Source organism: Pteropus vampyrus, unplaced genomic scaffold, assembly GCF_000151845.1.
Source record: "Pteropus vampyrus isolate Shadow unplaced genomic scaffold, Pvam_2.0 Scaffold68, whole genome shotgun sequence".
NCBI classification, from domain to species: domain Eukaryota; kingdom Metazoa; phylum Chordata; class Mammalia; order Chiroptera; family Pteropodidae; genus Pteropus; species Pteropus vampyrus.
The window spans coordinates 4,344,540-4,359,364 of NW_011888849.1; the positions used below are offsets into that span (position 1 = coordinate 4,344,540).

Consider the following 14,825-nt stretch of genomic DNA (forward strand, 5'->3'; position numbering starts at 1 on the left):
GTCTCCTATGTCATTAACCCATGCACTTATTGAAACACAATTGTTATTTACTGAGTTATCTATGCCTATTTATTTGCGATAAATACATTGTAGCATAAAGCATGCAGGTGAAATGCAGACTTTCTGGCAAAAATTTCAGCCAATGTAAAATTCTTTCTACCCCAATTATCTGTCTTTCCTTCTTTGCTTTGGCCTTAAAGCCAGAATTGTCATTCTGTTTAGAAAGGCAAATGCTTCCATTTTTGTTCTCTACCCTACCGCCTCTTCACTCTCTCTAAGCAAATATCTACTCTTTCATAACATCCCTCCCCATCTTCACTGGCTTCTTAAGTTTTAATAATTATAAGTGTAGCTAACATTAATTAAGGGTTTATTATGAGTCAGGTCTGAATGAAGTGCTTCATCCATCAGGCACCTCTAATACTTTCTGTAACCTGATAAAGAAGATGTGATTATTAAATAGAGAAGGAAATTGAGGCCAGAGAGTTTAAATAAGTTGTCCAAATAACACAACTATTACATAGTGGAATCGAGATTGGAACTCAGAAAGTTTGCTTTCAGAGCCTGTACTTATTATAACCGCTTGACACCACCACTTTGCCTATAGATGTGCAGAACGCTGGCCAGACTCTGTGCTCCCCTTCATGGACTTGGCTAGCTCCTTCTTAGCTTTCACGGCCACACTGCCACAAACTCCTCTCCAATCACATCCTCTAATTCTTCATAGACCATATACTCAGGCCCCTGTGTTCTGCCTTCTGCCCCATAACTCTGAAAATGGATCTCTGGATGGTCATTAATGATCAAATCCAGCACTCTTTCCTTATACTTCATTCTCTTTACTCTGTCTTCTTTCTTGAAATGTTTGCATTTGGCCTTTATATTTTTCTCATTTCTCCTGACTCATAACTTCTCTGACCACCAATTCTTTACCTCTTGGCAGATATTGCTAATTCTAGGTCAGTCTGGAGAAAGAATCTGGATATATAACAAAGAAAGCTAGGTCATCAGCAGGCCAGGGTAGAAGAATGAGCGATCTCCTGAGACTGTAGGCTGTAGCTTAACTTTGGGTGCAAATGCAACCAAAAAAATCTCAAACACAGTCTTATAGCCTGAAGACATTTTGAAGACTTTTTCAAATTGCCTGAAGTAATTAGAGCCAGAATATATACCTTCTGTAGTATTCCCCTTGATTTTCTTGCTGGCACTGCCAGTTATAAGCTGTGTGACTTTGGCAAAGAAGACAAAATCCCTCATTTTCACCTGTAAATAATGGGTATATAATAATACTTAGCCTATAGGGTTGTTGTGAGGGTTTAATGAAGTAATGAGGTACTCAATAAAAGGTTAAATTATAGTTTATACATTTACTTACTCACCAAATATATATTGAATGTTCACTTTGTGTCAGACATATAGTGGGTGTTGGGAATACAATGTCGTATAGGTACAGACACAATAACTGCTCTCATGCAGCCTACAGTCTGGGTGGGGAGATAGCTGTTAATAACACTCACATCTTTATTTACTTAGCTCAAGGGTACGGATAAGGGAGTGGTAGGAGATGAAGTTGGAAAGACAGGATTTGTGAGATTCGAAGAAACATACGTGTCAGTTTGGGGACAGTAACCTAATCTGATTGGTCACCACTGAAGATTTTCAACTAGCAAGTGATGTTCAGCTGCTGTTTTTGTAGGATGGGTTGGAGCCGAATGGGTGAGACAGGAAAAAATAGGGCCAATTAATGGCTATAAATGTGATAGTCCTGGTAAGAATAATGAAGATCTGAACTAGTACTTTGGCGGTAAGTTTGTACGGAAGAGTTCTGAGACTATTAGGAGACAGAGTTATTATGGTAGTTTCCCAAGTTCTCCACTGGTTTCCTCTACACCCAGAGTTCTTCCAAATTCTAGAAACTTCAGAGGCTAACAGAATTCATAATAACTCTTGTCTCAACCCTAATGGATAGCCCCCTCCTCTTTCTCATTGGTAGCTTGTAAATCAACACTTTTCCATTGGGCTTCCCTTCTTTCTCTTGTCAGTGCTTTTATGACTCCTAGCTGCCCCCTAGTGGAGACAGGGTTTATAACGACATAGAATCTTTTTAGAGATTTTTACAATTCATGCAACAAATCTATGTCTAACTGAGCCAGGCATACACTTTACTTTTCAAAAACAGAAACTGTGTCTAGGATACAAGAAGCCTAGGAAATATTTAAAGGTAAAATCAGGTTCATATTTTAAGTAACATTGCCCAAGTGGGATTGAGAAAACACTCAAAGACATCAATTGATTTTTGCAGGAAAACTATCCACATTTTCATTTTCTCGTTTTAGTTAAGTTTTGGTGAAGTATTTGAGGAGCAGAGGGGGCTGTGGGAATGTGGACCTAGTGTTGTCAAATCTTTCAATTTTTAAAGAGAAGCTAGTAAGCCAATTACTACAGGAAACATTCCAGTTTTTTAAATGGTGTAATTTAAAATTTTAAGAAAAGAAAAATGAACTTTATAGCCATCTGTTTTAAAGTTCTGCATAGTAGACTATCAATTTCCAAATGGTAGTCATGATTACTAGTGATCAATGGCAAATTTTTGCTCGTTTATAGTGAATTTTTTTAAAAAGAACAATGACATAAGTTTTTCCACATGTAAAGGACTGTTTTTTCTTCATGTTGATTATATCTTTATATATTTTGTTAAAATATTCCTGTTTTAAACTTTTATTTATATTAAAATATCTTTTAATTTATGAAATAATAAATCTAATAATGCATCTAATAAATTAAACCATGCATCTAATGTGTTTAATCGACAAAATGAAGAGTTGGTGACTTCACATTGTCTTGTATTTAGTTTAGTTTTACTGTACTTGTTATTTAAATCTAAATGTCCGGGCATCACTGCTAAGACAAGGGTGATTTTGTGCTAAAATAGCACTAACCCTAACCTTTAACCCTAGCCATTGATGTGGAAGATGTGTTGGTTGGGGAGAGACTCAAGGTCCAGAAGTGTGACAGTCATATGAGTGTGAGAACCCAAAGGAACTTCTGCTTCACTCCTTTATTTCATGACTGAGGACACTGAGACACACTGAGGGCAAGAAAATTGTCCTTAGTCACCTGGGAGTTAGTAGCAGAACCACAACTACAACCATTTTCTGACACCGGATACATGTTCTTTCAACTGCCTTGGTTATTTCCATGCCAGCCAGGTGGTCCCCTGAGACACTGCTGATGATAAGGCCTGGTAAAAAAAAGGAATACTTTAGGGCAATAATAGAAAGGGTGATTTGTGTAATTGTGCATTTTTACTGCAAGTTGGAACCTCTGTACCACGCTCATTTCATTTTGGGGTACAGAAATTTGCCTCTTATTTGCTATTGAGTAGACTTTCCTTTGGGTTGTTTCTCTCCTGAGAAGGTCTTTCAGTTTGAAAGTATCTTACTTTTAAAAGTTCACTAATTATGATATTCGATTATGTTAGAACATGAGTCGATTAGCAGATACACCACTTGACTTTCTCTGCGTCTGTCCCAGCTGCTGCAGGTGCTTATGTACTCGTCTGCACTTCTTTAAAATTGTTATTGGTTCGTCTGTTTGTGTGGGTATACCCTATATATCCAACCAGTAAATACATTTTACATGATTAAAAGTAATATCGTTTATATTTTTTCCCCCTAGCAATTATGGCAGGCACACACTAGAGGTTTGACTTTGTTATCAAATTAAAGAATGACTTAATAAGCCATAATAATAACTTCCATCATTGGAGTGCCATCCACATGCCAGGTATTATTCTAAGTGTCTTTTTAAATGCTATCTAATTAAAATCAGTCTAAAGTGTTTAGTGTTTGCCCATCATGTGCCCAGTGCTGTGTTATATGCTGGGGATGTGGTAGTGAATTGAATGATAAAGCATCTATCCACATGGAGTTTATAGCTTGAACTTCAATGCCTTCCCTCACTCATTGCTGCTTCAATCCCTCCTGACTCGTGCTGGCCTGCAACACACGATTATAAATAGTAAAGAAAATAGTTACAGTTATGCCAGTTGCTGTGAAGGAGTACTGGAGTCGGGAAAAATTTAGAAAAAATAAAAATTAAGTTATGACGTGAAGGATAAATTAGCAGTTAGCCAGGTTAAGAGAGAGGAGACAAAGTGTTTTATGCAGAAAGAGCAGTAAGGGCAGAGACCCAGATGGATTAATTTAACATGGGGTATTAAGAAAAAGAGAGAAGTGCAGAAGGAGAGCAGAGGGAGAAAGGTGAGCAAGACGAGGTCTGCTTAGGTCTTGCTGTTAAACTTGCATTATGCTTTGCAAAGCTCCTTAATGTTTTCCAAAATAAAGAGCATCTAATTACAGTTAATTGCATAATTTGCTATTTGTATATTTTTAATCTAAATTAGATCTTTTCCCACTTTGTTGAGTTTCCCGAGTATGGGGAACCATGTGTCTTTGTCCTATCACCTAGTGCTGCCCTGATCTCTTCTGATATGCCTATGTTATGTTCAGTAAAATCCTCCTGTTCTATAGGCATCATCTGTCCCTGAACACAACGCACAATTTCCTTACTGAGTCGAATCGCAATATCACATCCACCTATTCACTCATTTGTCCATTTGATAAACATTTCTGTGTGCCAAGCAATGTAGGAAATCTTAAGAGTTTCCTCATGGATTTACGCTTGTTTTAGACTTAACCCTTTTCCCGTTTGCTTCGAGATGATTCACGGACTACAATCCTAAACTTACCCCCAAAGTTTGCCACAAAATATCTTGTTTTTACTATTATTTTCTCTTCGCTCTAGTATATCGATAGTCTTTGGAAACAAATGACATCATTCTATCTCTAGCATTCTGTTTTTGTAGTTTCATCGCTTTAAACACCAAATCCTAGAAAACGTAGCATTCCTGAGAGAGCTGCAATTTATTTTTTTAAATGGGAAAATTAAGGCATAATTGAGACCAAAAATCTCATCTATAAAGCAACCTACTACCACGGGGAAACACTTGAATTTTAAGTTATCGGGTAATGATTTTTTTCTTTTTATCGTGGTTTAATCGTACCTGTATTTCAAACTCTGCTTTTGTTATTCTCGTCTCAGCCCATCTGCCAGGCAGCTTACCAGAATGACTTAGGTCAAGTGTGGCGGTGGGTGAAGGAAGACAGCAACTGTATCAACGTTCAAGATGGCTTTAACGGAGACACTCCTCTGATCTGTGCTTGCAGGTGAGGGCACCTGAGAATCATTTCCTTCCTTTTAAGAAGAAATGCTGCTGTGAATCTCAAAAACAAGGTGAGGCCGTGACACATGAGTGGAGAAAGTAATCGACTGTGATAATGGCAACAGTGAATGTCATTTTCTCGTTGCTTGTAGCTCCTAATACCAATAATTTCTTTGACCTTGTTTTAGTGAGACTGACCCATACTGAAGATATTTTATTAGGCAGAGAGCAGACTAAAGCATAGTTTAATCAGCAGGCATATTTTGTGGTTAATTATGTCCTTGTACTTCTGACAAGGAAGAGAATGGTGCACTCGTTTGACTGGATAGCACTTCTTTTCTTCTTTTTTTCTCTCCCTCATGCTTTTCCTTGCCTTCCCGCTCTTCTTTCCCAGCGCCTCCTCCTCACTGTTACAGAAGTAATGAGAAAGATTTCCCAGAAAAAAAATATTGACCTGGTGGTGTTATTTCATTAGTTAGATTTTTACCTACTATGTCAGTGTTCAGATCTTCAAAAGAACCTGTAGTTTATTATAGAATAAAAGAATTCCAGGGAGAAATTTGCCAAGGACAGATAAGCTCACGAACCAGAGGCTATTTGGGAAAAACAAAAAAGATTAAACATTTAACAACATTAAAATATTTTTAAAATAAAAAATGTAAACTAAACACTTAGTCTAATAATATCTCTATTAATCTCAAGTATCCACTGAAGTCCTTTCCACTATTTTTATAATACAAGAGGCTCCGTTTCTCTGGTTAACTTATTACTCCAAATGGTCTTTAATTTGATTTAGAGGAGTCAAGTGGGGCACTACAGGCTATATTGTTCCTCATCGAATGTACATGAGTGGATATAGGGCATTCATAATTATTACAAATAGTGACTTTTTATATTTATTCAGTGTACTTTAAAGTTTGCCTTTACTGTGATGCAGACACTGGAAGTGACAAAGGGGTTCTGAAAGGATGTCCACAACAATTATGTGTTCTGCTCTTCTTTGACCTGAAGATTCTATGTCAGCATCTTTACTAACATTCTCTGTGCCTCCCTTTGTACATTTATAAATTGAACCAGTGCTTTCTCATTTCTTAAGTCTATGTTTATGAATTATTTTCAGAAGTAGTAAACAAACAAAAGGCCTTAAAAACAAACAAAAAGCTCTGCTGACGATTGAGATGTACATACTTAATAGAGAACATCAATTATGTTGAAAGCAAATGAAAACATAGAGATAGAGATAGATAGATGGTTATATTTTGGTCTGTCAAATTGCCCAGGATTAAAAGAGAAAATCGAGTGTTGACTAGGAAGGGAGTTTAAGTCATTATCATTTTTTTGGAACACAGTTTAGCAGCACGATACGAAAAGCATTAATACCTTGTATGCCAGGAATTATGTTTTTAGAAACTTATGCTAAAGACGAATTTAGAAATATTGACAAAATTTTATGAATGAGGATGTTCAAGCAGTATTTATAAAAGTGAAAAGTTAAAAATTCAAATGTCTGCCATGTAGGGTTTAGCTAAATAAATTAAAATAGTTCCATTCAATAGAAAGCCATATAGCTATTAGAGTCATATATTCAAAAATATTAAATTGCATGGAAAGATGTGCATATTCTAAATGTTAATTTTTAAAAAGCAGATATGATTTTGCATGTGCAGTATGCACCTATACTTAAAAATTCCACATATATGCATTAAAAAAGACTGTAAGAAAACATAGCAAAATGTCAACAATTAACTCTGGGCTGTTTGATAATGGGTGATTTTAAATTTATTCTATCATTATCTTCTTGTCTAGTTTATAAACCTTTTATAGAGAACATATCTACCTTAATATTAGAAAAACAAAAAGTCTTATTTAAGAACAGTGCTTTCCCGAGTGGAAGTTAACCTTTCTTTCCTCTCTTGCTTTCCCTTTCTTGTCATTGATTTGGTTGGTATTCTAGTTGCGACAGCCTGTTTTGCATTATACTTATTTGTGCATATTTCTGTCTCCCTGGGTTTATTATGAGGCTCTGAGACTTAGCATGCCCCACAATCCCTAGAAACTTAAGTATATCATCTGATAAACATTCACATATTTGAAGAATTAAATCGAGTTATTTCCATTCTTCTAGCACTGCTGTATGCATGTAGAAACATGGAAAAATTGCTCTATGGTTAAGATTTTCCTATGAATGAAGTACAAAATGAATAATTGTATACCATTAGTGATTAAGGGATAACTATAGATTTCCATTCTGAATTTAGTTTTAGTTTATATCACAATGTGAGACTCTATCTTTTGATGATTTGTAAAATGTATATTTCACCCCTTGTCTTTCTGTGGTCCTCCCCCCAGCTTTTTCTTTAGACTATACTGTGTTCAATATTTTAATCATTGGAAACCTGGGTTTATTAGTCAGACATACTCGACAGAAAAATGTGGCATGGGTACCATAAAACTAATTTTTTTGCTAAAGTAATCTGAAAACATGAAATTTGATATGAAATATTTTATTAATAGCGTTCTTTTCTTAATTTTTAGAAAGAGAGAACCTGCTTGCATTATGCTGTGAAGAAAAAATTTACCTTCTTTGATTATCTACTCATTATCCTGTTGATGCCTGTCCTGCTTATTGGGTATTTCCTTATGGTGAGTACATTTGTGAGAGCAAAGGATCAGCGAGTAGGAGAAGATCAGTAGCATGACTCTTCAAGTTTTGCTGGGCCAGTGAGAAGTAAATAAATAGTAACAAAACAAGCTCTTGGTTTGTATTCTATAAATGACATTTCTAACATACATGAGACGTTAAGATTAAGATAAAGCAAGAATGAAAGGTAGCCAAATAAATTAATCAATGGTAAAATAATCTATGCAATCATTATTTAGAAAAATAAATTAATCTGGTTTAAGAATCATCTTAAGTAAGCACAAACATCCTAAATATTAAAAAATAAATTCTCCCTCCTGCTATTTCATTTCTCTCTTTTTTGTAAGAGGAGTTTATGTTTTTGTACATATTTTTCTGAGTTTCTGATTGTTAAGGAACCACCCTGGTTGTGAATTAGAAAACAGATCTCAAGAGATTAGCAGACAGCAAATGATAAACACAGATCTTTATATGGAATTTGAAGCCAACCTTTCACTTTGATAAATTTATTCATGCTTGAATGAATTCTTGGCATGCAGTAATTTTCTTGAATAAAGAAAATTATTCCTGTGTAGGAATGCAGTCATATTATGAGTAGAAAATAAAACTTGAGTGTTTGGTTTTTTGTTTTTCAAATAGAGTGACAGATTTGCACTGACTCACTGTTTTCCATCTGCTTTTGCTTGTGGCCAGTTCCACCTCTGAGAGATCACTCAACAAATGTGTTATTTACTCCAGTTAAATGACAGATCTTCTTTCTCTTTGTGGCTAATAGACCATGGATGTTAGTTATTCCTGTTAACATAAGCTCCAGAACAAAGTCTGCCAGTTGGAAATGTTATTACCTCCTTTGGTATTTAAATGTTACAGGATTTGAGGAACTACAATTAAATATGATAACATTGATTTTGATGCTTTGATTTATGGGAGAGAAAAAACTGTAATTCGCTGATAAACATATAACCTTAAAAAGGTCTTGAAAAATTAATCATGTATTTAACACATAGGATTTGAATATATGTAGTTTTGGGGTTAGAAGAATCTGTCATTCATTTACAGATTCTTGAAAAATTAATCATGTATTTAACACATAGGATTTGAATATATGTAGTTTTGGGGTTAGAAGAATCTGTCATTCATTTCTTTTTAGAAATTATGAAGAAAACATCACAATTATGATTAGTAAGGCTCATTTAGAATTTGTTGACATACAGCCCTGCTTAATAAGATAGTCCAATGTTAAAAGCTGAAGGCCTGGGTAAAATTACTCATTGTAATGAATAGCCCAAATCTGATTGCACAAGTACCCTATTTATTAATGGGGCCTGAAATGCTTAATTTGTGGTACGTAAGAGATAAGTGACATGAGAAAAAATTAAAAGGGACCAGAAAGGACTGTGTTACTTCAGAGAAAGGCAGGAGGAGAAAGTCAGTTTAGAAGGTGACATAGGAGGGAGGCACGAAGAGGAAAGACAATTAGATGGAGCTTCCTAGGTGATAAAGGGGCTGAACTCTAGAACATGCCACCCGACCATGGAGAGCTATACTCCCACAAGCGATGGGATGGGTGTTCGGGGGATGCTCAACCTGTCATGTGATCAGAATTTCAGGGCACTAGGCGGGAAAAGTGGATTTCTGAGGTAGCTACTTAATTCCATTCTTTTTTTCAATCATTCAACAAAAACATTATGGACCCACTAAATGCCAGGCCCTTTCTTGGGTGTGTTAGACATACAATGATGAATCCAACAGGTGTAATCCTTGTCTTCGTGAGAGTTAGAGTGCTGTGAAGACGGAATCATTAATCAAATAATGACAGAAACACATGTAAAATTACCAAGAAGTAGGTGGTACAGAGAGCCCAGGAGAGAGTTTTACCTGGCCAGCTAGATCAGGAAAAGTCTTCTAGAAGAAGAGGGGCCTTGACTGAGATATTAAATATTAGTTTACTAGGTAAAGAAAGGAGGAGGGAGGAGGCTTCTAGGCAGAAGGAATATTCAGTGTAACTATTTTATGTCACTAGGGAGCCTGGTGAGAATGAAAAACTAACTAAAGGCCAGTGTAACTAGAGCAAGGTGAGCCAGGAGGTGTTGAGTGAGCCAGGTAGGGCCATAAGTAGAGGCCAAATTATGGGACCTTGCAGGCCAGGCTGAATAGTTTCCCTCAGAGCAATGGGACATCATTGAAGGGTTTTGAGCCCGGAAGGGAGACAGATCACTGGACCCTGTCTTCAGTAGAATTTGATAGGTCTGGGGTAGGGCCCCATAATTTGCATTTGTAAGTTCCCAGGTGCTGATGCTGCTCTTCCAGGACCACACTCCAAGAAACTTGGCTTTACCTTATCAACACTGTAAGGGGGTGAGGATGTGGGAGAAGTTTTAAGAAAAGTGCATGGACACTTAAGGGTATTGGAATTAAAATGAAACCTGTTGGTTAAAATAGTCTAGACATAAGATAGAAAAATATAAATAAACCTCTCTTGTACTTGTCATTCATAATAGGTATCAAAGACAAAGCAGAATGAGACTCTTGTCCGAATGCTACTTGATGCTGGTGTCGAAGTTAATGCTACAGACTGTGTAAGTTTTTATTTTGTCATTTTGAAATAACATTCAAAATGGTATTTGTAGGTAGTATACTTGTCATCTATAGTTACTTGCTTTTTTTTCCTAGACACTTTTGCATTTTTTTATTTCACTGCCAGTCAGGCGAACTTGTTTATATACTGCCACTAAACTTGTGGGAATAAAAGTTTTTTGAATATCAGACATTTTTCAAAAAAACTGCTCTACTATTGGTGAGAAGTTAAGGAAAATGGAGGCTCTGATAAAAAAAAAAAATTCATCCTTGTTAGTTAAGAACCTAGAGTCAGAATGCCGAAGTATAAACCAAGGCTTGTTACTTTTTACCAATGTGGTGTTTTGGTAAGTTATAAACTTATTCAACTTTCAGTTTCCTAATCTGTAAAATGAGGATATCGACAACTTACAGAGCTGATTCATGTAAAGCAGCGTTCCCCAACCTTTTTGGCACCAGGGACTGGTGTTCCTATGAGAATCTAATGCCTGATGATCTGAGGTGGAGCTGAGGCAGTGACGCCAGCGCTGAGGAGCGGCTGCAAATACAGATGAGGCTTCACTGGCCAGCCTGCCGCTCACCTCCTGCTATCCGGCCTCGTTCCTAAGAGGCCACAGACTGCTACCAGTCCGTGGCCCGGGGATTGGAGACTCCTGATGTAAAGCACTTAGCAGAGCTCCTGGCACATAATAAGTGCTCAGTGGACATTAGCTGTAGCCAAGATCCCAACTCACTGCTAAGAGAGTCCCCATCCATAAACTAAAGAAAGATAAGGACAAAGGTCAAAGAGAAATCCAAATGATGTTAAAAGCAGTGATTACAGCAGGAGAAGCATCAGCTAATTTCTTCCTCTTCATAAGTATACATTTTTTCCCTCTTTTTACAACTGCATCCTTGAACTCGTCTTCTTCCCTTACATGATCATAAATGGTTCACAAGTTTACTTGTAAGGAATTTTATTTGCTTACATTAATTGAATGAAATTTTGGATTGCCAGGTTTTACTAAAAAAAGTAGGCCAGTTGAAATTTGTTTGCAAAAAACCAGTATTCCGTTTGTGATCCCTAATTTATGTTGTATAGATCTGCATGTGTATTACCATCCTATGTTCTGTGAGAAAATGTTCCCATTTTCTATTAATTATTTACATCATTTTAGCTTTTGTTGTATTGGTATCCTTTGTTTAAATCCTTTGTTTAAATAGCTCTGTGTATGTGTGTGTGTTTGTGTGTGTGAGTGTGAGAGGGAGAGCGAGCTCACACAAGAGAACAAGTTTATGAAATGTATGTTTTCCCTCTTATTTCAAGTAAGATTTTTGGATTAATTTGGATAGACTACTACTGTGAATTATTATTTTCTTAGATAGCTTCGAAATGTATTAAGATGTCATTAAAAATTAAAAGTAAAAAGTAATTCAAAAAGTTTAAAACTTTGCTTGTGAACGAAAGTTCTTTAGAGTATTTTTCTCGTTATCTATGTTTATCTCTATCTCTAGGTAGAGAATGTCATTCTTGTGTATGCTCAGATATGTGCACATATATGTACACGCAGACACATTATTCTCACCATTTTTCAAATACTATCTGTGTATTAAGATCCATTTTCCAACTCTATGTAATGCTGTGTATTATATTTTTAGGTGATTAGACTGTCTTTATTTCACATGGAAAAATTCAGATAGATCTTCCCTTTATCATACCATCACTTAATAAAAATAAGTGATTGTAGCATTATTTCCTATGATTTTAGAAGTGTTTCTGGGGAAAAAGATCCAGAGTTAATTCTATTAGTCTTGATAGTCGAGGGTATTATTTCTTCACTTGCCCAAACCATAGTTGTTTGGCAGCTTTTTGAAAGTCAAAATTTTGAGCACAAATGTCCCAGCTATAAATTTCTTTTGATCTGTAGTTAGCGTTTTAAATTAGTACCAACAGATTAGACTCACTGTTTTATAATATATATTATAAACTACAACAATCCAATTATGGGAGAGTTCTATGTCAAACGGCACTGATCTTGGAGGTGTGCTGCAGCAGTGTGCACACCAGCCACGTACTTCAGACTGTGGGGGTTTTGAACAAGAACCAAAGGTCCACGTGGAGACCCTTTAAGGAAAAACAGGTAACACGATCAAGGCGGTGATTGCCCAGGCATATAGAATTCTACAAAGAGACCTTGGGATAATTCAGCATCAGCTTTCGAAGTAGCATTTTTTCTTAGTTTGGAACAGAAAATGAGAAAGGAAGGTATCAGTGGCTTAGAGGACATTAATAACATACTCATTGAGTCATAAAAGACTTTTTTTGGTACAAGAAATATAGTTGCACACAGATGGTTTGTAGACTTTGTTTAGCTGTACACTACAAAATGCAAACAGCGCTCGTTAAAGAAGCCGCAGGCTCCATCTGTGGAGCCCATTGATGAGCTGCAGTGTCCGTCCTTTGCGTTTCAGTATGGCTGCACTGCGCTACACTACGCCTGCGAAATGAAAAACCAGACGCTCATCCCCCTGCTCCTTGAGGCCCATGCAGACCCCACGATAAGAAATAAGGTAAGGGGAGACGCGGCTGTGGTGTCTGTGGCGTCTGTGACGGCTGTCTGAACCTGCGTGCAGCACCGAGGGGAGGGCTTAGATGAGGCTTGTGCCCCCGCTTCTGTCTGGGGGATGGAGGTTCGGGGATGGGGGGTGCCTCCCCTCCGTCCCTAGCTAAAGCCAGATGGTTAGGTTTCCTCTCTGTGTGTTCCTGGCACGGAGACTTACCCACAGAATGACAATGGGAATCACTTTTAAGATAGTGAAGCCATAATAAGGAAAAAGCCTGTGTTCCTATATCACTGATTGGAGGAGAGAGGCCCACTTGGGCCTCCCAAACAGAAATTGCCGGCAAAGGAGTAGCTGAAGTTTATTTTTATCTTAAACCCTCCAATGCCGGCATAAGCCATGGGGTGGTGTGGGGGAGTAAGAAATAAGATAAGAATCTGTGGGCTATGGTCTGAGGTTCCTATGGCAGCATAATCTTCTAACTTCAGCCTTGTGTTGAAGTAAATTAATTGCCTCTGATGTTGTTAATGGCAAAATTAATCATCTCTTGGAAGAATTAAGTTATCTTATTACTGTTAGAATTGAATGACATGTCATGCGCTTGTCAAGCCTGTGAGTCAATCAGTCAGAACTGTTTACTGGACCCTTTGCATTGGCGTTTGACCCTGTTGGAGAGAGGGAACTATAATTCTTTTTTCTCCTCAGCATGGTGAGAGTTCCCTGGACATTGCACGGAGATTAAAATTTTCCCAGATTGAATTAATGCTAAGGAAGGCATCATAATCCTAGTGGCCTCATATGGAGAAGTGGAAAAAGTTAAAGGACTGGACTCTGTCTCCACCTTGGACTATTGATTGGTCTGCGGGCCACTCAACCTAGATGCCACGGTGGGGATGATGATGGTTGCCACAGATGATGTTTTGGAAGAGCTTTGTATTTATGTTTTTGCTCTATGGACTTCACCATGGCCTTCTAGGAGAAACACTCAAACTGTTGGATTCTCCACTTCAGTCCAAAGAGAGGGATGTTTCAACTTCAGTGTGTCCTGAAGAAGAGGATCAGAATTATCTCAGAGAGGATTCTCCCTTCTCAGCTGTGTTTTTCTTTTAAAGAGGCTGCCCTATCTGTATCATGCCCCAGGACACAAACTGTTCCTCTCAGGCCCCTTTAAGTAGTAAAAGGAAGAATGGAAGTGTGTACATTTGTATAGAGTGGTGTGTATATGTGTGTGGGTTTAGAGATTCGCATATAAATGTTCCTTTGGCAAAACAACTTTAACAAAACATATCAATGGTGGTAGTTTTACACCATAGAAATTGGCAAATGCTAAAATCGAAGGTTTTTTTGTTTTTTTCTTTTCTTTCTGGAGAGCCTGTTTACTAGCACACTGCTAGACATTTTGGTATCCGTTTACAAATACAAGCTGTCTCGATTTTTGAACAAGACTATGTAACTATCAAGATGTTTGTTCAAAAATACCTTTGATTCTCTTCTGAATGCAAGGCAGCTACTAAACTTGTTAGTTCTGTTTATTTTTATTAATAAAATTTAAAATATTATAATTTATTTGGATCAAGTATTTCTATTCAAGAAATAGAGCTATGTGCTGTGAGTAAAAAGAAACATGTTTTTTAAATGGTTGAATTTTACAAAGCAATATTGAACCATCAATATCTTTAGACATAGACTAAGCCACACTATACGTGGTAACATGTCTAAGAATGAAAGATTTACCATTCTTAAACAGAACAAAGTTCTAATAAAAATCAAATCCAGAAATAGTTACTGAACTATATATAGGGCATTAAGGCACATATCGTGTGAGGTAAGTATTAATGTGTA

The 14,825-nt window shown here is 36.9% G+C and overlaps 1 protein-coding gene across 1 annotated transcript in view; it reads left to right on the plus strand.

Annotated features, from left to right (window-relative positions):
* The window catches only part of ANKRD22 (ankyrin repeat domain 22), a 23,165-nt gene extending 9,399 nt beyond the window's left edge, over positions 1-13,766 (plus strand). The window contains 5 exon segments of the mRNA XM_011361610.1: positions 5,104-5,295; positions 7,760-7,867; positions 10,367-10,444; positions 12,894-12,992; positions 13,689-13,766. Of these exon segments, the coding sequence (XP_011359912.1) occupies positions 5,104-5,295; positions 7,760-7,867; positions 10,367-10,444; positions 12,894-12,992; positions 13,689-13,766 (555 nt within the window).
* The last annotated feature ends 1,059 nt before the right edge of the window (positions 13,767-14,825 follow it).